The following is a 24,377-nucleotide window of genomic DNA, read 5'->3' as shown; positions in this document are numbered from 1 at the left end:
GGCCATTCAACTGACTGAGCCACTCAGGAGACCCCATCATTGTCATTTTTAAGTGTACAACTTAGTGACATTAAATGTATTCATATTCTTATGCAGCCTTCCCACTATCCATCTCCAGAACTCTTCATCCTGTGAGACTGAAACTATGCCCATTGAACAATTCCCCATTACCTCTCTTATCAGCTCCTGCCAACCATTATTCTACTTTGTGTCTATGATTTTGACTACTGTAAGTACCTGATATAAGTGGAATCATACAGATTTGTCTTTTTGCAGCTAGCTTGTTTGACCTCAAGGTTGGTATATGTTTGTAGCATATGTCAGAATTTCCTTTTTAAGGCTGAATAATAATCCATTATATACACCACATTTTGCTTATCCATTCATCTCTTGGTGGATACTTGGATTGCTTCCACATTTTGGCTATTGTCAATAATGCTGCTATGAATGTGGGTGTACAGATCTTTTTGAGGCCCTGCTTTTGATTCTTCTGAGTATATACCTGTAAGTGGAATTGCTGAATCATATGGTAATTCTTTGTTTAATTTTTTTGAGGAAACCCATAGTAGTTTTTACAGTGTTTGCACCATTTTACATGCCTACCAACAGTGCATGAGGATTCTAATTTCTGCTTGTCCTCACCAGCACTTCTTATGTTTCAGTTTTTTGTAGTAGCTATCTTATTGGGTATGAGGCGGTAGCTCATTGTGATTTTGATTTGCATTTTCCTGATTATTAGTGATGTTCAGTTATCTTCTCATGTACTTATTGGGCATTTGTGTATCTTCTTTGGGGAAATGTCTCTTCAAGTTCTTTGCCCATTTTTGAATCAGGTTTTTGTTGTTGAGTTTTGGGAGTTCTTGATGTATTCTGGAGTTTAATCCTTTATCAGTATATGATTTGTAAATCTCCAGTTCTGTGGGTTGCCTTTTATTCTGTTGATTGTCTTATGTTTTTTAAAGATTGTATTTATTTATTTATTTGAGAGAGAAAGAGACAGAGATAGCGAGAGAGAGCACAAGTTGGGAGGAGAGGGAGAAGCAGGATCCCTGAGGAACAGGGAGCCTGATACGGGGTCAGTCCAGGACCCTGGGATCATGACCTGAGCTGAAGGCAGACGCTTAACCAACTGAGCCACCCAGGTGCCCCCATTGATTGTTTTTGATGCACAAAAGCTTATTTTTAAACGTGGTTTTTCTTATTTTGCTTTATTTATTTTTAAAGATTTATTTATTTGAGAGAGAGAGGGCATTTGTGCACACATACACAGCAAGAAGGGGCCGAGGGAGAGGGAAAGGCAATCACAAGCAGACTCTGCGCTGAGCGTGGAGCCCAAGGTGGGGCTTGATCCCACTACCCTGAAATCATGACCTGGCTGAAACCAAGAGTTGGAGACTTAACTGACTGTACTACCCAGGTGCCCCATTAATTCATAGCTTTTATGAGTAAGTGCTATAGCTAGATCCTAATTATGCTTACTAGTAAGAAGTGGGGTAAAAGAAGCTTAGCTTTGAGATTGTGAGTGCAGGACCAAATTTGGTTTTGATTCTGTGTATTTTAAATTATTTAATTTCTCTGAGCTGTAGGTTTCTTACCTGCAAAATGGGTGATCTGATAACCCCTATCTCATAGTATTTTTAGTCATGAATATTAAATGAAATAAAGAAAATGAGAGTTACTTCGTATTCAGTAAATGTTAAGTTGAATGTGAATAGTAAGAATGTTGATAAATGGAACCTAAAATGAACCCCAGATTACATTTTTAAGTGTTTTTATTTTTTATTTATTTTTTAAAAGATTTTATTTATTTATTAGAGGCACAGAGAGAAAGAGAGAGAGAGAGAGGCAGAGACACAGGCAGAGGAAGAAGCAGGCTCCACTCAGGGAGCCCGACGTGGGACTCTATCCAGGGTCTCCAGGATCACGGCCCTAGGCTGAAGGCGGCGCTAAACCGCTAAGCCCTTAAAGTGTTTTTAATAACAGCTTTATTAAGCAATAATCCACATACCATACAATTCATCCCTTTAAAGCGTATAGTTTAATGGCTTTTAGTATATTCACAGAATTGTGCAGCCCTCATCGCAATTAATTTTGGAACATTTTCATCTTTTTACCCCAAAGAGAAATATACCCTTTAGCAGTCACCTCATACTTCTTTCATCTCTACCAGCCCTAGGCAACCACTAATCTATTTTCTACAGATTTGTCTGTTCTGGATATTTCACATAAATGTTATACAATATATGGCCTTTTATGACGGGGCTTCTTTCATTTAGCATAATGTTTTCAGGGTTTATCCATGTTGTAGTACGTACTGATATTTCATTCTTTTTATTTCCTAATGTTCCCATCTATGGATATATCACATTTATTAATCTATTCATCATATATCATCAATAGACATTTGAATGATTTCTACCTCTAGGTATTCTAATACAGCTGTGAACATTCTTATATAAGTTTTTGTATAGACATATGTTTTCATTTCTAAAATAGAGGAAATGCATTCTAGGTGTGGAATTGCTGGATTATATGGGAACTTTATGTTTAATCTTTTGAGGGACTCCAGAGTGTTTTCCAAATTTGCTGTACCATTTTGCATTCCTACCAGCAGTGTATGAAGGTTCCAATTTCTGAGACACCTGGCTGGGTTAGTGGGTGGAGTGTGTGGCTCTTGATATTGGGGTCATGACTTTGAGCCTCATGTTGCGTGTAGAGATTACTAAATAAATAGGTAAATCTTTGAAAAAATAATGGTTCCAATTTCTCTACATCCTCCTCAATGCTTATTGTCTTTCTGATTTTAGCCATCTTAGTGAATGTGAAGTATGTTAGCTCTTTGTGATTTGATTTGCAGTTCTCTGATGGCTAATGATGCTGAGCATCTTTTCATGTTCTTATTTCCCATCTATTGTTTTTTGTGTATCTCTGTGTTTTGCCAACTTGCTATCTAATAATATCCTTCTTTAATAAGATAGTGTTCTGCACCTAAGGGTGCTTATTAATACTTAGTGATTTAATAGCTGATTATAAGAGGATTCCAGATAAAGAAAAACATGACCTCATTTCTTTTTTCTTTTTTTCTTTTTAGCATTTATTTATTTATTTATTTAGCTTTTATTTATTTATAGAGAGAACACAAGCAAGGGGAGCAGCAGAGGGAGAGAGAGCAGCAAGGACCCTGATATGGGACTTGATCCCAGGACCCTGAGCTGAAGGCAGATGCTTAACCGACTGAGCCACCCAGGCACCCCATTCTTTTCCTTTTATTTATTTATTTTTTAAGATTTTATTTATTCATAAGAGACACAGGCAGGGGGAGAAGCAGGCTCCATGCAGGGAGCCCGATGTGGGACTCGCTCCTGGGACTCCAGGATCATGCCCTGGTTAAGCAGATGCTTAACTGCTGAGCCACTCAGGTGTCCCTTTTTTCCTTTCTTTTTTTAGTTACTTCTGTCACTGGTTGAATTGAAAATCTTCAGGAACGATATCCAAAGAAGAGAAGTTTTCAAATAATATTCAGTCTGTTTAGGGCAAGACCAGACATCATATGGTGTTAATTAAAGAACAGTTAATGGCTGAATTGATTACTGTTATTGATTATAGAGCACTTAAAATTTGATCTTGGCACTGTGGACACAGCCATGAATAAATGAAAGCCCTAGCTTTCAGTTGCACTCTAGTGGGCAGACAGGAAAAATCAGGCAATATATAGGGAAAGGGAGTTATTGAAAGGGAGGGGGCTATTTTAGATAGGATTGAAATTTGAGTGGAGATTTTAATGAAATGAAGGAACAGATCATATTGATAATTCAAGGGAAGAATGGGCACTGAGAGCTATAAATGCTAAATTCCTTAGGTGGGGTTGTGCTAAGCTATCAGTGAACATGAAGGGAAAGAATAAAGAATTTCCCTGCTGTACATATTAAGGAATCTGAGGCTTGCATGTTCTTCTTGTTCTGTGTTTTTGGCCACTTCAGAGTGGTTTCTTTCTTTGTTTTTTTTTTTTTTTTTTTTTAAGATTTTATTTATCCATTCATGAGAAACACAGAGAGAGAGAGAGAGGCAGAGACATAGGCAGAAGGAGAAGCAGGCTCCTTTTAGGGAGCCTGATGTGGGACTCCATCCCGGGTCTCCAGGATCACGCCCTGGGCCTAAGGCAGGCGCCAAACAGTTGAGCCACCAGGGATCCCCTTCAGAGTGGTTTCTAAATAACATGAATTATGGTGTTAAAATTTAATTTTATTGCAATGGGGCTGAAGTATAATGAGCGAAGAGGATAATGGTAGGGGGTAAGGTAGATAGTAGAAAGGAGCCAGATTACATCGTGTCTCATAGGCCATGGTAATGACCTTGTGTTTTTTATTCTGAGTGAAATGAGCAGTCATTGCAGGGTATTGAACAGGGTTGAGTGACATGATCTGAATTGAATCTAAAGGGTCATTTTGGCTTCTGAGGAGAAAGGGCTAGGGGATAGATAGAAGGCAAAGGCAGAAGCAAGAATATCAGAGATGAAGCTGTTACAAGAATTAGGGAATGAGATAATGAAAGCTTGAGCCAGTGTGGTAGCAGCAGAGGTGGTAAGAAATTGTTGGAATCAGGATATGTTTTGAAAGTAGAGCTGACAGAATTTGCTGTTAGGTTGGATGAGGACTGTGAGAGTAAGGTGTAGTCAAGGGAAGGCTTTTGCTTTGAGCAACTCTAAGATTGGAGTTACCATTTGTAAAGATGGAAAGACGGGGAGGAACAGACTTATAGGGAGGTATCAGGTGTGGTTTTAGACGTATTACATATTAGATGGCTATTAGACAAACAAAAGGAGATGTCATGTAAGCAGTTGGATTTACAAGTCTAGAATTCAGAGAAATCCAGGTTAGAGATCTAAGTCTGGGAGTCATTAGCATATGTAAGGCAATAGAGTAGCTGTGAACACTGAAGATGTGTATAGAGATAGAGCAGAGGAGATCTGATAGTTGAGCCCTGGATACTCTGACATAGGGAGGTTGAGAAGATCAAAAGCATAACCAGTGAGGTAAAAGAAGAATCAAGAGAAAGTGAAGTATCAGAGGCCAAATAATTTGTGGAGGGTAGTGGCCAGTGTCCCAACTTGGTTGCCTGAAGTCCTGGAGTCTAACCATGTTTTTTTTTTTTTTTTTAAATTAATTAATTAAGTAAGTAATTAATTAATGATAGTCACACACACACACAGAGAGAGAGAGAGAGAGAGAGAGGGGCAGAGACACAGGCAGAGGGAGAAGCAGGCTCCATGCACTGGGAGCCCGACGTGGGATTCGATCCCGGGTCTTCAGGATCGTGCCATGGGCCAAAGGCAGGCACCAAACCGCTGCGCCACCCAGGGATCCCCATGGTTTGGTTCTAAGTAAGTAGGGGACACTGGACAGTTCATGTTACTTTTTTGAGCCTTGGGGGGATCTCTAAAGTGAAAGGCTTGATTAGAAAGTGAAAGGTTTGATTAGATAGTCTTGAAACTTTTCCCTATCATCATAATAAACTTTATAGTTTGTATAAAGCATTTTCATGTGTTCATTGCATTTAATCTTTTAATTTAATTTAATCTTGTAAGATTTTATTTATTTATTCATGAGAGAGACACAGAGAGAGAAGGAAGGCAGAGATACAAGCAGAGGGAGAAGCAGGCTCTGTGTGGGGAGCCCGATGTGGGACTTGATCCCTGGTCTCCAGGATCATGCCCTGAGCCAAAGGCAGACAGACGCTCAACTGCTGAGCTACCCAGGCATCCCTAATCTTTTTATTTTAAAAGATTTTATTTATTTATTCATGAGAGACACAGAGGTAGAGGGAGAGAAGCAGGCTCCTAATGCAGAACTCGATCCTAGGACCCCAGGATCACAGCCTTAGTTAAAGGCAGACGCTTACCCCCTGAGCCACCCCGGTGCCCCTTGCATTTAATCTTTGTAACAACTTTATGGAGCTTTTATCTTTATGTTCATTTTACAGATGAGAAGATTAAAGAAGTTTAGAGACTTGTCCAAAATCACACTGTCCTAGTTAGAGACTTGAACCCAGATCTTCCTGATCTCAAAATCTGTATTCTTTATAGTATGTAACAATTATCTTTTTACATTGCCCCTTGCATTTAATCTTTGTAACAACTTTATGGAGCTTTTATCTTTTTTTTTTTTTTTTTTTTTAATTTTTATTTATCTTTATGTTCATTTTACAGATGAGAAGATTAAAGAAGTTTAGAGACTTGTCCAAAATCACACTGTCCTAGTTAGAGACTTGAACCCAGATCTTCCTGATCTCAAAATCTGTATTCTTTATAGTATGTAACAATTATCTTTTTACACTAATATTCTAGAGCTTTGTGATTTTGAGCATATGGAATTCAGTCATTCAATATTTGTTGAGCACCTGCAGTTTTCTAATCACTGTTCTACGTGCTGAGGATACACTTGTGACTGAGACAAAGTTCTTTCTGATCTTTTTTTTTTTTTTTTTTGGTTCTTTCTGATCTTTATCTTTGATTATAGTGGATAAGAATGACAGTAAACAAACTAATAATACAATATTAGTGCCAAATTAAAAAAAAAAAAAAACAACAGGGATCCCTGGGTGGCGCAGCGGTTTGGCGCCTGCCTTTGGCCCAGGGCACGATCCTGGAGACCCGGGATCGAGTACCGCGTCAGGCTCCCTGCATGGAGCCTGCTTCTGCCTCTGCCTGTGTCTCTGCCTCTCTCTCTCTCTCTCTCTCTCTCTCTGTGATGACTATCATGAATAAATAAAATTAAAAAAAAAAAAAAAACAAGATGCGGGAACAGGATATATAGGGAGAATGACCAAGAAAAGTCTTTCTGAAGTGATGGCATTTGGGCAGAGACCTGAATGATCTAAAGTGGAAAGCCATGAGAAGAAGTGATGAGGGAAACAAGAAACAGAAAGGTTCAGAGGTAGGAATGAGTTTGAGGAACAGCAAGAAGGTTCTTGGTAGGATAGGAGGTTGAAAAACAAGATGCATAGAGCTTTGGATTCATTTAGCCATGGGGGGGTCAGTTGTGACTCCCTTCACTTAATTTGCTGTGTGTCTCTGGGCAAAGTACCTGACTTTTCTGAGTTTTAATTACCTTATCTATAAAATGGAGATAATAAAATAAAGGCTATGTTGAGAATGAAATGAGAATATATGGAAAACACCTAGGATGGTGCTTGGCATATTACTTTATTAAACACATGTTTATTGCACACCTACTATTATTGACCATGTCCTAAGGCACTCATTCCACTGTTATCCAATAACTTTAGTCCGGTTTTCTCTGTTTTTTTTTTTTTTTTTTTTTTTAATTTGTCTTAGCAAATCTTAAAGCTGTTTTCATGCCCAGGCTAGGCATTCTCCCTGAGCTCATCTTTATATTAAAATCAAGGAAAGAAGTGTTAGACTGAAAAAAAAAAATGATTTGGAAGTTGATGAGTAGGTATAAAAATAAGGATGTGGGATTCTGGTAATTGCAGCCTCTAATATATTCATTTGTTTTGGAAAGAAACTGAATGTGCATTTCTGTCCTCTTTCCTCATCACTGGATACTAGCTATACTCAGGCACTTCCTAGCCAGGTTTCCTGCTGACCCAAACCTGCTTGCCTTAGGAAAATCAGATAGGAGAAAAGTCTTCCATCCTTGTAAGACCATCTGTTTTTTAGACCCACAGCTGCTGCCCTTACGATTGCAACACAACTGGAATGATTTATTCATCTCCAGGTAACATTTGTGCACCAGGCTTCCAGCAAAGTACAGTATCAGCTTTCCACTTAATGAAGCATCCAACACAGGTGGTGAGCTGCACCGGAAAGGATGCTTCTGGCTTAGAAATGGCTGATGGACAGGTGAAGGTAAGATATTAGTACTGAGAGAGTAGCCAGAGGAAGAGCAGAGTGAATACTAGGCAACAAGGGAGAATTTATTGTCCAGTCGGGTCCTGATTGTGTGTCCTATATTCCTGGAATTTCAAGATAATTTAACTTGTCTTTAAGTTAAATATATTACTATTGAGTTAAGTGAGAAAATTAAAATCCAGAAAGAGGAAGGAACTTAGTTTAAGCTGCATAGCAGTTTGGCACAGTTAACACTAGAACTCAGGTATTCCAATTCCCAGTCTAGTGCTTCCCTTCACATGTTTTGTTATGCAGTAAAAAACTTTAAAACATTATCCAAATGTGAGGTGGCATTATTATTTTTTGCTTAGTATAATTCGTTGATATTATGAACAAATCAGAACTTTTTGCCCATTAATAATTGAATAACCAAGCAAATAGCTTAAGTTTTTTGAAACTCTCTTCTTATATATAAAATGAGGATGATTAACATTTGTTCTGGATTGTTTTGAGGGTTAAATAAGATTAAGTATATGAAAACTGGTAAGGTCATTTTTGATAATCAGAAGGTACTAAACAAACAAAAAAAAGTACCAAACAAATGCTAATTTCTCTTCTTTTTCAGTTCAGTTAAGCCAACACTGATTAAGCATCTGCCTTGTGCCAGCTCAATTTCTAGGCTCTTTACTTATATTATCTTAGTTAACCTTTAAGTTCCTTCCTCTCTCCACTTACTATATATTGAGGGTCTAATTGATATAATAGTACTTTCTTTCTATGACAGAGTCCTTCCATCACTAAACACAGTTGTTATAAACAAGTGATGCTTACTTTTAGAAAAATCCAGAATGTTATTGTTAACCTGCGGTGATAACTATGAACCAATGTACCTAGATCCTACTATGTAAGATTTGGCTTCTGCTTCTACAAAGTGCTCGGTTTGGAGGGCAAATCACGACTATGATGGTATTCTTTGTCATCTCAGAGAAGCTTGGTTTCTCTTTTAGAGTGTTTGATTTTAGTAAATTGCTTCCTTTTCACCTTAGGTTTTAGGCTCTTTGACAAGCCATCTGCTTCTCAAACCCAATTTCCCTTTACCACCAAGTGCTTGCAGGCAGTTTTTCAGATGGAGAACAAAAGCTTTCTCCAGTTCCTAGTGGTTTTGTAAGAGTGGGAACGCCTCAGGGAGAGATTGCGTCTGATTATTGGAATTCATTTGTGATGTGTGCCTGATTAGGCAGTATTTTACCAAGGACTCTGCTGGGCCTGGCTGAAGAGGAAATAAAATTTTGGAATGGAGGTCTGTCAACCTCCTGGGTTTTGGTTATTTCTGTCCTTGCCAGTCAGTATCTGCTAGGGCTCCAAAGAGCTTGGTTGGATTGCTGCTGCTGCTTCTACTGTTACCACTACCTGTATCTGTTGTCTAAGTTTTCCATTTGCACTTTTTTGGTTGTTTTTCCAGGTTGTTGCTCTATTCTATGATCGTTCAATATAACGCAGTTCAATAGACTGAGTAAAGTGGAGATTAAGTAATGAATAAAGTAAGATACATGGAAACCTATTAAAAGAAAAGCCTTAAAAAAATAAAAAAATAAAAGAAAAGCCTTGGTAAACCCATAGGCATTGTGGCTTCAAATCTCAGCTTTGCTTTACACTGGCTCTACAGTCTTAGATATATCATTTAATCTCTTTGAGTGATCATTTCTTTATCTCTAAAAGTGGAAATATAGATACCTACTTTGCTTAAGGTTGTGGTGAAGATTAAATGAGAACTTACAGGAGGGGATCCCTGGCGCAGCGGTTTGGCGCCTGCCTTTGGCCCAGGGCGCGATCCTGGAGACCCGGGATCGAGTCCCACGTCTGGCTCCCGGTGCATGGAGCCTGCTTCTCCCTCTGCCTGTGTCTCTGCCTCTCTGTGTGTGTGTGTGTGTGTGTGTGTGACTATCATAAATAAATTAAAAAAGAATTTTTTTTTTTAAAGAAAAAAGAAAGGGGAACCTGGGTGGCTCAGTCGGTTAAGTGTATGCCTTCAATTCAGGTCGAGATCCTGAGGTCCTGGGATCAAGCCCCACACTGGGCTCCCTGCTCAGTAGAGAGTCTGCTTCTCCCTCTGCTTCTTACCTGACTTGTGCGCGCGCTCTCTCTCTCTCTCTCTCTCTCTCTTGCTTACTCACTCTCTACCAAATAAGTAAATAGAAAATCTTTAAAAAACAGAATTTACAGAAAAGAATCAAGCTTTAAGTTGGTGTGCATTAAATATTCCCTCCCATTTTTCTTCCCATCTCCTTAAGGAATGTACATGGAGAAATCAGACACATATACGTGTGTTAGTTTAAAATAGCTTTGAGAAGTGGCTAGAATTTGCAACAGTCATTGGGAATTGGAAGGTAAGGTTTTGGGGTAGATACCTTCCTTGAAACCAGGCTGGGAGATACACTCTGGTAAGGTGACCTAACATAATCTTTGTGCCTTTAAAGAAGACCTTAGGAGGGAAAAAGAAAGAACCTGGTAGTGGAGGCCTTGGGATGCTGGTTTCCTCAGGGGGACCATTAAAGAGTCTCTGGTAGCTACTGATCTCTTAAAGGTAGAATAACCTATTTTGCAGTAAGCTGAGAGCAGAACCTTTAAAGCATGAGACTGCCTTTTGGGAACGGTAAGTACATAGCTTGGAAGGTTGTAGCTACCATCTCTCCTTTCCCATCCCTAAAATCTGTTAATATCATCATCATAGTGATCTTTTTGAGGATTCAAATCTGGTCATCTTAACTGGCTGTTAAAATTCTTCACTGGCTCTCAGTTGCCTCTAGGTTAGAGTGCAGATTCCTTCTATGACATATGAGGGCTTCCTTAATCTGATATCCTCATATTTACAGCTTCTCATCCCTTCTGCCCTCATGTATGTTCTGGCCCATGATAGTCTTTCTGCTGTCTGTACTTCCCCTCTTTCTTATTCATCTGTTTTACTTGACTAACTTGCGCTCTTTCTTGAAAACTTCTCTCAAGAACTGTTTCCTGTGAAGTTCTCCCTGACTTTTGAAGATGAGATGCCATGGAATGAGAGACTCTCCTCTTCTAGGTTCATCTAGAATTTTGTACATACAAAAAATTTAACTCCTGTTGTGGCATCAATGATTAATAGACATAGTCTCAATGCTTTTATTTATGATCCATTGACTTATTTTTAGTGCTTTCATGGGGATACTCCGTTCATTTGTAGATCAAGTCACAACAGATATCTTTAGAATTAGAAAAATTAACAGATATAATACAGCATTTTGCCAGACTTAGCAAGTTATATTTTATTATACCTCTTATCCCTGAGAAAGTGAATAGCCATCAGTAAAATGAACTATTAGGTTTGGAAAGAGCTATTTTTTATCAGGTTGATGATGTAAGTCCATCTGATCTGATTTTTTTTTTTTTTTTTTAAATAATTGACAACCTTTGGGATTCCTGGGTGGCTCAGCAGTTGAGCCTCTCCCTTTGGCTCAGGGCGTGATCCCAGGATCCAGGATCGAGTCCCTCATTGGATTCCCCTCGGGGAGCCTGCTTCTCCCTCTATGTTTCTGCTTCTCTCTCTATGTCTCTGATGAATAAATAAATAAAATTAAAAAAAAATAATTGACAACCTTTGACAAACCACAGAGCATCATCATTATACTTACACTTTCTTTCAAGTAACTTTTCATCTGGATCCTCAAATTTGATATAAATAGGATCTCAGTTCGGCTTTTCATCTTGGAGCTTTCCCCAGATATCTGATGATCCTTGGTTGTCTGTTCATATTAAAATGGGATACTAAAAAGCTGATTGGAAATTTTAAATATATGAATGGGGCTTACTGACTGTGGACCTTACTGTATGGTGATGAGCCTGGAATATTTGTGGGGCACTTACAATGTCAGTAACATTAGGTCTTTCCACTACAGCTGGTCAGATTCTCTGGAAGGATCCTCTAGTTTTCTTCCTAGATATTATAGGCCTGGCTGCTAGTGATCTGGAAGCTGAACAGGAGAGGAACGCTGCAAAGAGGTCCTTAATATTCTTTTCACTTAACATTGCTATTTTCAGTATAGTAACTCGGCCTTCAACTGTACCTGCTATTCCCCTATCTAGAGACTTTATCCTTTTCGGAGGGAAAAGAAACCCTGAACATGGTGCTACTAGTTTCTGAAACTTGTGGAGGTTCTACTAAACCTCCACAAAAGTAACAAATCAAGTTACATCCCCCTCCTCTCATTGCTGGCTTAGTATTCATCTTTCTTGGATCTGATAAGTCAGTTACTGCTCACTGATCTGCTTTCTAGCTTTCAATATTTTGTGGCTGTTGCTCTTCTCAATTCTCTTTGTTTTTATGACTTTATGCCTTATTAAAAGTTTAAAAGTGGGGTCTAAATATATTATATACTCTCCTCTTCAGAAAAAACAATATTATTTAATCTTTCTTGAGATTCAGGTTCATTATTATAAACATCAATTATTCTGACTTTTTGTGTTATATTGATGCCCATAGGAACTATTGCATTCTATACTTACTACTTTGATGCTGTACTTTAACACAAAAACAAAAGCTAAGGCCTCTTTGGTGAGTACTAAGTATGCTTTTTATATCTTGTGGTTGTTTGGAATTATTTTTCTACCTTTCTCCTTGCTGTTTATTCTCCTTACTTTGTCACTTACCTGCTATATGTGGTGCTCTCAAATTACTGAATTTACTGTGTGTTTTTAAAGGAAAATGATGGGCATCCCTGGGTGGCTCAGCAGTTTAACGCCTGTCTTTGGCCCAGGGCGTGATCCTGGAGTCTCGGGATCGGAGTCTCGGGATCGAGTCCCGCATCGGGCTCCCTGCATGGAGCCTGCTTCTCCCTCTGCCTGTGTCTCTGCCTCTATCTCTCTCTGTGTCTCTTATGAATAAATAAGTAAAATCTTAAAAAAAAAATAAAGGAAAATGATGCCCTAGGGATTCTATTAGTAGTAAAATATGAAGAATTAAAGACAGTTATTTTGGCTTTGAAGAGGTTTTTTGCTTACTTTTTAGTTCTCCATGTGATCCAGAAGACAAGGTTATTGGATTACTGAATTCCACATAGGTGAAGTATTGTAATAAAACTTCATGGCTTGTCAAATAAATTGCCTTCATCCATATCATCTCCTTCTTATTATTTTAAGCTTTGTAGTATAATTCTACAAGGTTGTAGGGCAGGTAGGATTATTCCTCTTTTTAATACATAGGGCGAATTGAGGTTCAGAGAGATTAAATGATGTATTCATATCATATAATTGAGTGGAAGAGCTGGGTCTAATCTCAGGTTGTCTGACTCAAACCCTAGCGTTCTTTGTCTTCTCTGTATGTGGCCTTCTATGGAGAGGGTCAAATTCATAAATTAGAGTTCAGCACAATAAGGAATAGTCCTTATTTGATCCTTATGGTAGCCCAGGGAATAGGTAATATTTCTTCTATTTCCTGTCTGGGGAATTTGAAGCTTAGAGAGATTAAATGACTTATTCAAGGTCACCTGGCAAAATAAAGACTGACAGGGCTGAGACTCATTCTCTTCTTTTGACTCCAACTCTTGTTCTCTCATTGTAGTGAGTGATAACTTCCTCCCTCAATCTGAATGAACTGCCAAAAGAGAAAATATACCAGCCACATGGATATTAACAGCAAAGTTTGAACTCTTAGTAAACAGCCAAGTCCTCTTCCCTGGGAAGGTTTCAGCTGATTGGAATTCCCAGTCTGTTATTCCAATTTATGTAAAGGAGGAGGATAAAGAACTGTTGTGTTTGGACTTGCAACAAACTATAATTCCCTTAGTGGAAACACTAAAGGTACACAGTTGCATTGCCAGTTTGGCTCAAGGAAATACTTAAGCTCTCAAGGAGAAATACTTACTGAGTTTCTAGTACAGCCTGATGTTTTAGACGTCAGGAGGGATTTATTATGGAATCAGGGAATGTTAGGGTTCTGAAATCCATTCTTCCTAAGGTGGAGTTTGTTTAGACATTTTACGAGAATAATTCCATATACCTTTATTGAGCTCCTGCTGTTTATGAGAAATAATAATAGACACTGGGGAAGGTCCTGCTTAGGAACTTTGTGGTCTAGTTGAGAAGGCACACTCAAACAATTATAGTGTAAATAAAATACTATAATTAAAATAAATAAAATACTATAATTAAGAGATACACAAAGAGCACTGAAACTGTAATGATTAATTCTGACCAGATCAAGAGTGGGGGAAGTGACTGGAGAACACTTTACAGTGAAGATGATGTTTGATTTGTACCTTGCAGGATGGGTCAGATCTTTAGACAGAGAGGGAATGAAGGGCATTGTAGTTATAGGGAACAACATATGCAGAATCTTAGAAATAGGAAAGAGCTTATTGTTTGAGGGAAGCAGTGGGAAGCTTGATTCCCACTGGAGAGTAAGTAGACTAGGCCTCTTCTCTGATCTAGACCTGTCAAGGCGTCTTCTTATGCTGTGCCAGAAACTGCTCACTAGATGTATTCTTCTTAATATACAGGTGTTCCCTGAGACAAGGCTGCATCTCGCCTCCAGTCTTGCTAGCATTTCTTTAGTTAATACAATTACACATTCCTCTAAAAAGCTTTCAAGGCTGATAGCTGGTACTTGTCTTATCCCAACTCCTGTTGGCCTTTATAAGCCAGTGCAGTTCTGTTCTGTTCTGTTCTGTTCTTTTCTTTTCTTTTCTTTTCCCTTTCCTTTCCTTTCCTTTCCTTTCCTTTCCTTTCCTTTTCTTCTTTTTTCTTTTCTTTTCTTTTCTTTCTTTTCTTTTCTTTTCTTTTCTTTTTTTTCTCCTTCCTTCCTTCCTTCCTTCCTTCCTTCCTTCCTTCCTTCCTTCCTTCCTTCCTTCTTTCCTTTTCTTTCTTTCTTTCTTTCTTTCTTTCTTTCTTTCTTTCTTTCTTTCTTTCTTTCTTTCTTTCTCTCTCTCTCTCTCTCTCTCTCTCTCTCTCTCTCTCTCTCTCTCTCTTTCTTTCTTTCTTTCTTTCTTTCTTTCTTTCTTTCTTTCTTTCTTTCTTTTTCTCATGAGAGAGACAGAGAGAGAGGCTGAGACACAGGCAGAGGGAGAAGCAGGATCCACGCAAGGAGCCCGACATGGGACTCGATCCCAGGTCTCCAGGATCATGCCCTGGACCGAAGGTGGCACCAAACCGCTGAGCCACCCGAGCTGCCCTCCCTTCTAAGTTAGTACTGACAAGTGTTCATAATTTGTTTCTATATTGCTTCCTATTCTAGGACTTGCCATTAGTGATTATTTCTGATTATGCCCAGAGTAGAGGTTTATTGTTTGGTTACTTGTATTTCTTAAGCCTTGGTTATAGGTTTATTTTGAGATTGTTTAACTGTCTAATCAGCTCAGAAATCCTTCAGTTTAGGGAATAAAGTGTGGTTTAGTGAGACCCTCTAAAAGGGCTTCTCTGACCCTCCCAGAGCTAGTAATTCCTTTTCTTTTTCTTGTAGGGCTTGTCACTCTGCACTGGAACTCTTTTTTGTAGTATTTCACTCTGCAACTAGTTAGTGAGCCCCTGGAGAGGAGGGATTTTGGTATAGTTCATCTCTTGTGTTTTCAACAGCCAACATAGAGTGTGGACACAAAATCGGTTCTTGGTACATGCTTATTGTTTATTGAAAGCCAGGATATAGGAATTCTAGTTCCAGTTCTACCACCATGTGATGTTGGGCAGGTAGGTCACTTCCAATCTTTGAAACTCCAGTTATCTTGTCTGTAAAATATGGAGGTTGGATTCCATGACCAGTATCATAGCATTTATCGTAACTTATAGCAGTCAGGGTCTGGTTGAAGAGACAGAAGCCACACCAATATTTTGAACAGGTAAAATTTAATATATAGAATTATTAACTAGATAAGTGGTTAATTGCAAAAGAGATAAAAGAAAACTCTAAGGTGTAATAGAGATAGTAATTGCCGAAAACGATTACCATCTCTGCTGAAGGAAAAACAAATGAGGAAGGAACTTAGAAGTTTAAGAAAAGAGAGCTCCACAAGGCTGAAATTCAAGCCTCAGAGGAGAGCGTATGTTTGATGTAGGAATGTGCTGCTTATTGTGATGATGAGGAAGACACTAGCTATGGGGTGCTTGCCTCAGAACCTGGAAAGCCACTGTGTTGAAGTCTACCATGATACCCTGCCTACTGATGTACTTGCTGACTTATAGGAAAACCAAACACTGGGGGGAAAAATCGCTCTTTCTTTCCTTCCCGCACCCTCTGTTGGCAAAATCTGACACGAACCTATTGGAAATGAAGACATGTAGCCTGTAAAGTCCAGTCCAGTATCACAAAGCAGGGCAGTGAAGAATTGGTTTGGAACTGTAAAGCAAACAATAATTTCCATATCGTAATAATCTTTTTTAAAGATTTTATTTATTTATTCATGAGGGACACAGAGAAAGATGGGGAGAGACACAGGTAGAGGGAGAAGCAGGCACCCCATGGGGCTTGATTCGAGGACCACAGGATCACGCTCTGAGCCAAAGGTGGACGCTCAACTGCTGAGCCACCCAGGTGTCCCTGTAATAATCTGTTTTGATATTTATTCTCCTCATTGCACCATGAGCTTGGTAGCAGTCGGAACAGTGTCATATTTGTTTCTGTATCTGCATTGCTCCAGAAGGGGCCTGGCACGAAAGAAGTGCTCAGTAAATACTGTTTGGATAAAATTAGGTGTTTCTCTAGGTTGGCTTAAGTCTGATTATCTTAGAAGGAATTGGATCTAAACATCCTCCCTGGCAGTTAAAAGTATGGAATACCATTTGTTTTGCATCTGTCATGTGCATAGCTTGTATTAGATGCTAGAGTGAGGACAGTGAGAACATTTCTCTTGTTAATATTCATATATTCTATGAAATTGAACACCTACTCTTTCCTAAAGGGTGACATTCTGAAATCTTAGATATTGTGCACAAAAGTATATTCCTCAGAAGGGCAAGGACACTAATGTATTATGTGTCATGTGCAGTTTAGTTCATTTCATCCCTAGAGCCCATTGTATTACCCCCATTTTACAGATGGAGAAACTGAAGCTCAGGAATATTGAGGTACTTGACCAAAGTTATACAGCCTATAAATTGCAATGCTGAGATATGAGCTCGGGTTTGACTCTTAACAACATTTGAACAGGGCAACACTCTTTTTCCCAGCATATGAGGGCACAAGCACAGGGTTTTTATTAGCTGATGGCAATATAAATCTGTGAAATTGATTTCTCTTTCTGTCATTTGGGGTTGGACAAGTAACAACATAGCAAAATATCAGCACTTGCAAGGCAGAATGATAGTGTTTCTAAAAATTGGCCTTTTAAGTAAGCCAGTTTGAGCCTGAGCTTCAGATACCCAATTTGTGAAGCATTTGGTATCTGGTAGCAGGGTATTCGTTTTTCATTTCCCACACTAGCAGCTCACAGAAGAGTTCTGATGAATTCCTTGCATTAAACTTCTCTTGCTCCTACAAGTTTCTTTCCTTTTCTGGGGCCTGAAACTAGATAGACCACATTATTATTATTAGAAAGCAAAATTTATGAGGTTGGTGTGTTTGTTGTTTCTGAGCCAGCACATGTAAATCCTTTAGGTAAATAACTTGGATTTCAGAGTCAGTTATTCCTTTCTTTGGTTGTCAGCCAGGCAAAGTTGGGGACCCTTGATGCCTGTCTCATTGCTTGAAGGGTCAGAGTGTTGCAAATGGCCTGGGAGAGATACTGTTACAAGAAAAGCTTTCCATTAAGAGCATTGGAAGAGACCAATAATATCAGAATTTGCTAATCAGATTATTCAGCTAGTTATTTTGTGATTTATCCACTGGGATGGCCACTGATTGCTGGCATGAGAGTGTGATTTCATCGTGACATTGAAAAGCCCTTGGGCCAATGTCACCTTTCCTTCATTTCTTTTGGTACTACCGTTGACTAGGGAATCTTAGGATAGTTACCTTTCCCTTTGATTTTCCTGGCAGTAGATGCTGCTGTTTAACTGCTTTTCAGAAGTGATGACATTTATTCTTTGAAAGAAACTGAAGAGAGTGTCAGCACTTGTCATTTATTCTTAACTGCATACTCATAGAGTTGAAATCTTACTTTCATTTTGTGGTTTAGCATTGAACAGGAAAAATGATGTAGTGGAATTAGCATGGGCTGTAATAGCATTGATACCTGGGCAAAACCCCATTTGCTACTTAACAACTTAATCGTTATTTATCCTTTCTGAACCTCAGTTTCCTCTTCAGTAAAATGAGAATAATAAATAATGTTATAATAATGATCTGTAATTTGGGGTTAAATGTTAATTACTCAGAGTCTGGATTTATTTATCTGTAAAACGGAGCTAGTAATTCCTCAATAATAGGTTTGGTTTGAGAAAGAAACTGGCTAATGTAGATGAAAATGTCTAGTGGAGGGCCTGACACATAGTATTTACGTATGCTAAGTGCTAAATAGTGGCTAAGACTGTTCTTTGGAGATCTGAAGGAAAAGATCCCTAAGAGTGTGATAGTTCCTATGGGATGGATCAGGGCTTAATAAATATTTATTAATTCTTTCAGTGAGGGAGGTCTCATCATTTCCTTTAGGAATCATTTTACTTGATCTGTTGGTATTCCTTTTTCTACCATGTCTCTAGACAGAACTATGGAGTTGTTCCCGAGAATTTCCTTCCCATACTGTAGTCCTGCTGTTGCTATTCCAAGTTGCTCTCTATAGAGAAAGTGGAGTACAAAGACAGAGTTGTAGTTCAAAACTTCCTATAGCTTGCATTTCTGAGTTCATTGTTTTGTACACAAGACTGAGGGAGAGTTTGTCAGAGTCCTTTAAAGAGGTATGATCATGCCATTATTTTGCTATTTCTTTGGTATAAGCCAAGAAGGAGGGTTGGCCAGTAAAAAATGTTTTATAGAACAGTAAACTGGATGTCTCTACAAAGCTGGCCTCTGATCTACTTAGCCTCTTGCCTGAAGTTTGAATTCCAACTGTTTCAGATCAAGGATTTCATTTCTCTTTTTGTCACAGAGTTCTGGAATTTTCAGAGATGTCAAAGCTGAAACACAGAGATTAGAGGACTTGTTTAAAGTCCTGTGATAAAACCAGAACCTAGATTTCTTCTTTTTAATTCTTTACTGTAGTTCTTTGGGAAAATTCACTATTTTTTTCATGGGATGTTTAGTGAACAATAAGCAGTTTATTTTTAAGAATACTCTCTCATTTTGCTTCTCATAAATTCTATAGGATTGCATTGAACTGTAAAGATTACAAAGTTCTGTCATGGCCATTTGGCTTTCTTCTTCACAACAGACCTGTGAGATGAGCAAGTCAGATACTTTTGATCATTTTAGGTTTTGTTTTTGTTTAAAAAAAAAAAAAAAAAGCTGATGAGAAAATTGAGGCCCAAGGAGGGGAGGCAACTTGCTCAGAGTCACATAGTGAGGGTTAGAATTAGAGCTCAGGAGCAAGAAGGCCCTTTTATTTTTAGGTTTTCAATTGTCATTGGGAGCATCGTCATACCTTGTCAATACTGGGTATTATTGCTCTCTACAGTTTTTGCTATACTCATTGAGAGAAAAAGGTCTCATTGTTTTCATTTTCATCTTCCTAATTACTAGGCCAGTTAAATATTTTTTCATGTTTATTGGCCACTTGTAGTTCTGTGAATTGTGTATCATTTATTGCATTTTCTCTGCTAGTTTCTTTGTGTCTAATCAGTTTGGTGAGGGAGGCTCTTTGTATACAAAAAAAAAAAGGTATTCATCTTTAATATATAGACTGCAAATATGTTTGCCATTTTATTTATTTATTTATTATTATTATTTTTTTAATTGTTATTTATTTATGATAGTCACAGAGAGAGAGAGAGAGAGAGAGGCAGAGACACAGGCAGAGGGAGAAGCAGGCTCCATGCACCGGGAGCCTGACGTGGGATTCGATCCCGGGTCTCCAGGATCGAGCCCTGGGCCAAAGGCAGGTGCCAAACCGCTGCGCCACCCAGGGATCCCTAGTCTTTTCTTTTAAAGATTTTGTGTATTTATTCATGAGAGACGCAGAGAGAACGAGAGGCAGAGGGAGAAGCAGGTTCCATGCAGGGAGCCAGATGTGGGACTCGATCCCGGGTCTCCAGAATCACGCCCCGGTTGAAGGCAGGTGTCACATCGCTGAGCCACCCAGGCATCCCTTAGTAGATTTTTTTTTTTAAAGATTTTATTTATCCATTCATGAGAGACACAGAGAGAGAGGCAGAGACACAGGCAGAGAGAGAAGCAGGCTCCATGCAGGGAGCCTGCCGCGGGACTCGATCCTGGGTCTCCAGGATCACGCCCCAGGCCGAAGGCAGGCGCTAAACCGCTGCGCCACCCAGGGATCTCTTGCCATTTTATTTATGAAACTTGGTGCTTCCCTAGAACACCAGAGAAAAAGATCTTTTATATTGGAATACCTATTTGAAAATAGCATCTACGCCTACCACTAATACTGCTACTGAACATTTACAAGTTTAACAAGAACTTTCATATTCTTTTGTTCTCTCAAAATCTTCAATAGGGGGCTTATGATTAATTGAGCATGTACATCTTACCTCCTTTTAAAAGCTCCATGAAAATAGAATAAAACTAGTATTATCTCATAAAAGGCTAAGAGAACAGGAGAATATGGAAAAGAGGTACAAGTGTGAATGATGTATTGGATTATGGGAGACAGAATGCTGTGGCTGCAGAGGGGATATGAATATGAACAAAGAAACCTATTTGTGGTATGGAACCTGAGAAAGCTCTAGATATCAGAGGTTCTTGGCATCTTGCATGTTAGGCTGAGAGGTGGAGCTGAAAACGAGTTCAGAGATTATATAAGGAACAGTTAAAACCCCAGATCTTTTTGCTGTTTCAGCAGAACATTGGAGGTTTATTCTCTAGGGAAATAAAATCAGGGAAGCCCTGTACTTGGGAATGTCACATATAGCTGAGAGAAGAGAGATGACATTCTGAAACCAGAGATTAAGTGAAGATCTCCATTCAGTTAATTCGCTCCCAGACATATAGGTAATCAGGCTTGTTCTCCTCTGGTGGGAGGTTGGAGGATTCCTCTCTGAGAAACTGACTCACAGATGTTGAGGGCCTGCCTTCCAGTGGTTAAGAGGCTTGACAAAGAGTACTGGGGAACGAACGTGCAAGCTATAGTGATGGCTCTGGAGTTGGAAAACGGGTTACACAAGCTCCTGCAAGACCTGCAGAACTTGGCTTCTCAAAAGAATGAAACTGATCTCTTAGAATTCCTGAAAAGGTTCGTGGGTAAACACGAACATAAAGGAACATAAAATATCTGGAATACCAGCATAGCTATCAGAAGGAATTAGAAAGGCTGACTTCAAAGGAAGGCATCTTGGAACAGTTTGGTGAAGCATCAGGCAGACAGGTTTAACATCCGAAGGCAACACAGCAAGTCTTCCATCGTAGTAGTTCCCAAAAGCAGCTACTTAAAAATCTGGATCTCTATTTGACAGAATACTGCTTTACTTTTTAATAGTATCCCAATCTTCATTGTCGTACATGGAAATAAATTGGTTTTGCATTACAAAAAAAAAAAAAAAGATCCACTGTTTGTCATTTTTCCTTCTTACAATGAAGTGTAGAGGTTAACATGCCCTACTGCTCATACAATGTATCTGTATGTGCCTTACTCTTAAATATAAAAGAGTAGACCAGGATCACTTGATACTTGAAAAAAAAAAAAAAAAACCTTTAACATGAATAGACGGATGAAAATAAACCGATGAAACAAAACTCTACCTCCAAAAAAAGAGGGATGGATGGAGAGCACAAGAGAGACAATGTAGAGAGCAAAAGAAAATTCGAAAAAAACTCAGAGGAGATACTGCCTCTGTGAAACAAGAATAAGATCCTATTATAAAAAAGGAATAAATAGTCCAAGTACAAGAAAGAACTTTTCAGCACTTTAAAAATGTATCAGATAATAAAAACAAAAAAGTAGAAAATAGAAGATGAAGGAAATAAGTTGGAAGATCAGTTTAAAATTTATTCATATATAATAAGTGATTTAAATGCAAAAGAATTGATGTAGTTTTTTCTTATGATTTCCTTCTCTCCAATTTCTCTAGTTTCTTACATTTATATCTCTAGACGTCATAATAAATAGGTGTTAGATCATAGGGTGAAGGAAATCATCAAAGAAACAATATAATTTCTCAGAACTGAAGTATATATATGTTTAGATTAAAAGCCCCATCAAATATACTCGTATAATGAATTAAAAAAAAAGAAACATGTCATCATTAAATTTCAAAACACGGGTAGAATGAAAATATTGTAGAAGCTTCTGAAAATAATTAACAGGTCATACGCAGAGGCATTGGACTTCTCAGAAGCAAAATGGGAAGCTAAAGAAAGTGAAAGAATTACCTTACATTGTGAGAGGAAATTATTTTCAACCTAGAATTCTGTACCAGTCAAAACTATCAGACATAAAGGTATAAAAAAATAAAAGACTTTTTCAGAAATGCAGCATCTCAGAATATTTATTTCCCATGTACGCTATCTCAGGACACTTGGTAGTTTGATATATCATAATGGGATGGAAGAGAAAGAGTAAGGCATGGATCCGGGAAACAAGGAATCCAATGTAAAAGAGAAAAGTGAGTAGAAAAGGGTGGTAAAGAGGTATTCCAGGACCACAGCTGTTGAAGAGGCCTAGAGACTAGAATTACCAGATTGGAACCAGAGGGTGGATGTCTCCAAAAGGGATGTTTTGAAGAAAAGGTAAAATGCAGCCAATATTTTATCTAATATTTTTGACCATATTAAAAAAATCTTGATGTTATTTTAGAGAATTTGGAGGTGAAGTGAGGAAAAGGGCATTAAAACCAAGCAAATTAAAACTGAGGCAACTATTAATTTCAGAAAAACTAGAAATCCTAGTTGTCCAAAAAAGACAATGCAGTCATAATATATTATGCGGCTTAGCTGTGAAAATTTTAATAATGTAAACTATTAATTTTTAAAACATTTTATTTAGAAATAATTATAGATTTACAGGGAGTTGCAAAGGTAGTACAGAGTTTTATATACCCTTTACCCAGTTCCCCCAATGGTTAGACCTTGTATAACTGTAGTACAATATCAAAACCAGGAAAATGACAATGGTTCAATGTGTGTGTATAGTTCTGTGCCATTTTATCACATGTGTAGAATTGGGTAACCACCACTGCAGTGAAGATAGAGAATATTCTATTACTGCAAAGATTTCCCTCATGTTATCCCTTTATAGTCATAGCACCTACCACCCCCAACTCCTTGTAACCACTAATTTGTTTTCTTTATGTATAATTTTGTCATTTCAAGATAAATGTATAATTGCAATCATACAGTACATAGCCTTTTTTTTTTTCCACTCAGCATAATGCCCTTGAGTTCTAAGTGGTTGTGTATATCAGTAGTTTATTCCTTCTGATTGCTGAGTAATATTCCATGGTATGGGTGTATCTTAAATATTAATTTAACTAAAAATTGTGACTATGTTAGTGGAAGGGATAGTGTGTATACATGTGTATGGATAGTTATGGGGGTGATGATCATGTTATACAGAAAGATAATAGTGACTAACACACATACCCCAAATGAAATAGCCAGTAAACAAACATGTTTTTGTTTTAAAGATTTTATTTATTCATGAGAGACACAGAGTGAGAGGCAGAGACACAGGCAGAGGGAGAAGCAGGCTCCATTGCAGGGAGCCCGATGTGGGACTCGATCCCTGGACTCCAGGATCATGCCCTGAGCCAAAGGCAGATGCTTAATCGCTCAGTCACCCAGGTGTCCTGAGATTTTTTTTTTTTTTTTTTTTTAAGTAAAGTGATAAATACCAAGAGAAAGAGCTAAAAGTTGAAAGTGGTTGCCTTTGGGAAGCAGAAATCAGGAGTAAGGTAGGGGACTGCTGCTGTTTTGTTCCAAGCTTTATAGCACTACATACTTAGGAATTAAAGGGCTATTACCATACATAGAAATAAGGCTTAGAGAGTTAGGGGTCCAGGGTTTTAGAATGAATATCTAGAGAAGTTGAGACTCCAGCTCTCTCTCACTAGTGCCTTTTCTCTGCAGCCTGCCTTGGAGTGTTTGCTGGTGATGTGCATCAAGTGAATGCTTGTGCTTCCAACAGGGCCTTCTCGGTATTTTTTATATTGGTCATTAAAGTCTCTGCATCTGGGATACTCCAGAGTGCCTGGCATAGCAAAAAAGAGCCCTAATGACCCAGTTCCTGGGTAGCTGATGCTGGGATAATAAATTACCATTAAACTGTTTCTGAATGGCAGCTTTGGCGTGTTTTGTTTTGTTTTCTCTTTTGGTGGACTAGGGATAACTCTTTTATAGGAATTGCATAGAGATGTATATATGTATATATGTTTAAAAAATAAGTTGTTGGCCTCAGACAAAATACTCCTGTCATAAGAGAGGGAAGTCACAGCCTAGGCTTGGGAGTCAGAGAACTTGAATCAAGTA

General features: G+C 38.4%; 1 protein-coding gene across 7 annotated transcripts in view; it reads left to right on the top strand.

The window, feature by feature from the left end:
- FAM168A (family with sequence similarity 168 member A) overlaps nucleotides 1-24,377 on the top strand; it is a 186,436-nt gene that overhangs the window by 53,973 nt on the left and 108,086 nt on the right. The window contains exon 1 of one of the 7 annotated variants that reach the window (XM_077866942.1): nucleotides 7,763-7,867. The exons of 3 other annotated variants lie outside the window; for them this stretch is intronic. In XM_077866942.1, coding sequence (XP_077723068.1) covers nucleotides 7,790-7,867 — 78 coding nt within the window. In that variant the 5' untranslated portion in view covers nucleotides 7,763-7,789. Of the gene's footprint in view, nucleotides 1-7,762; nucleotides 7,868-24,377 lie in introns of those variants that run through there. 3 more of the 7 variants (XM_077866943.1, XM_077866939.1, XM_077866940.1) reach the window with 3 other exon arrangements.

Source organism: Canis aureus, chromosome 23 (assembly GCF_053574225.1).
Source record: "Canis aureus isolate CA01 chromosome 23, VMU_Caureus_v.1.0, whole genome shotgun sequence".
Taxonomy (NCBI): Eukaryota; Metazoa; Chordata; class Mammalia; order Carnivora; family Canidae; genus Canis; species Canis aureus.
Note: the sequence above shows the minus strand (reverse complement) of the source record. Positions and strands in the feature narration are given on the sequence as shown.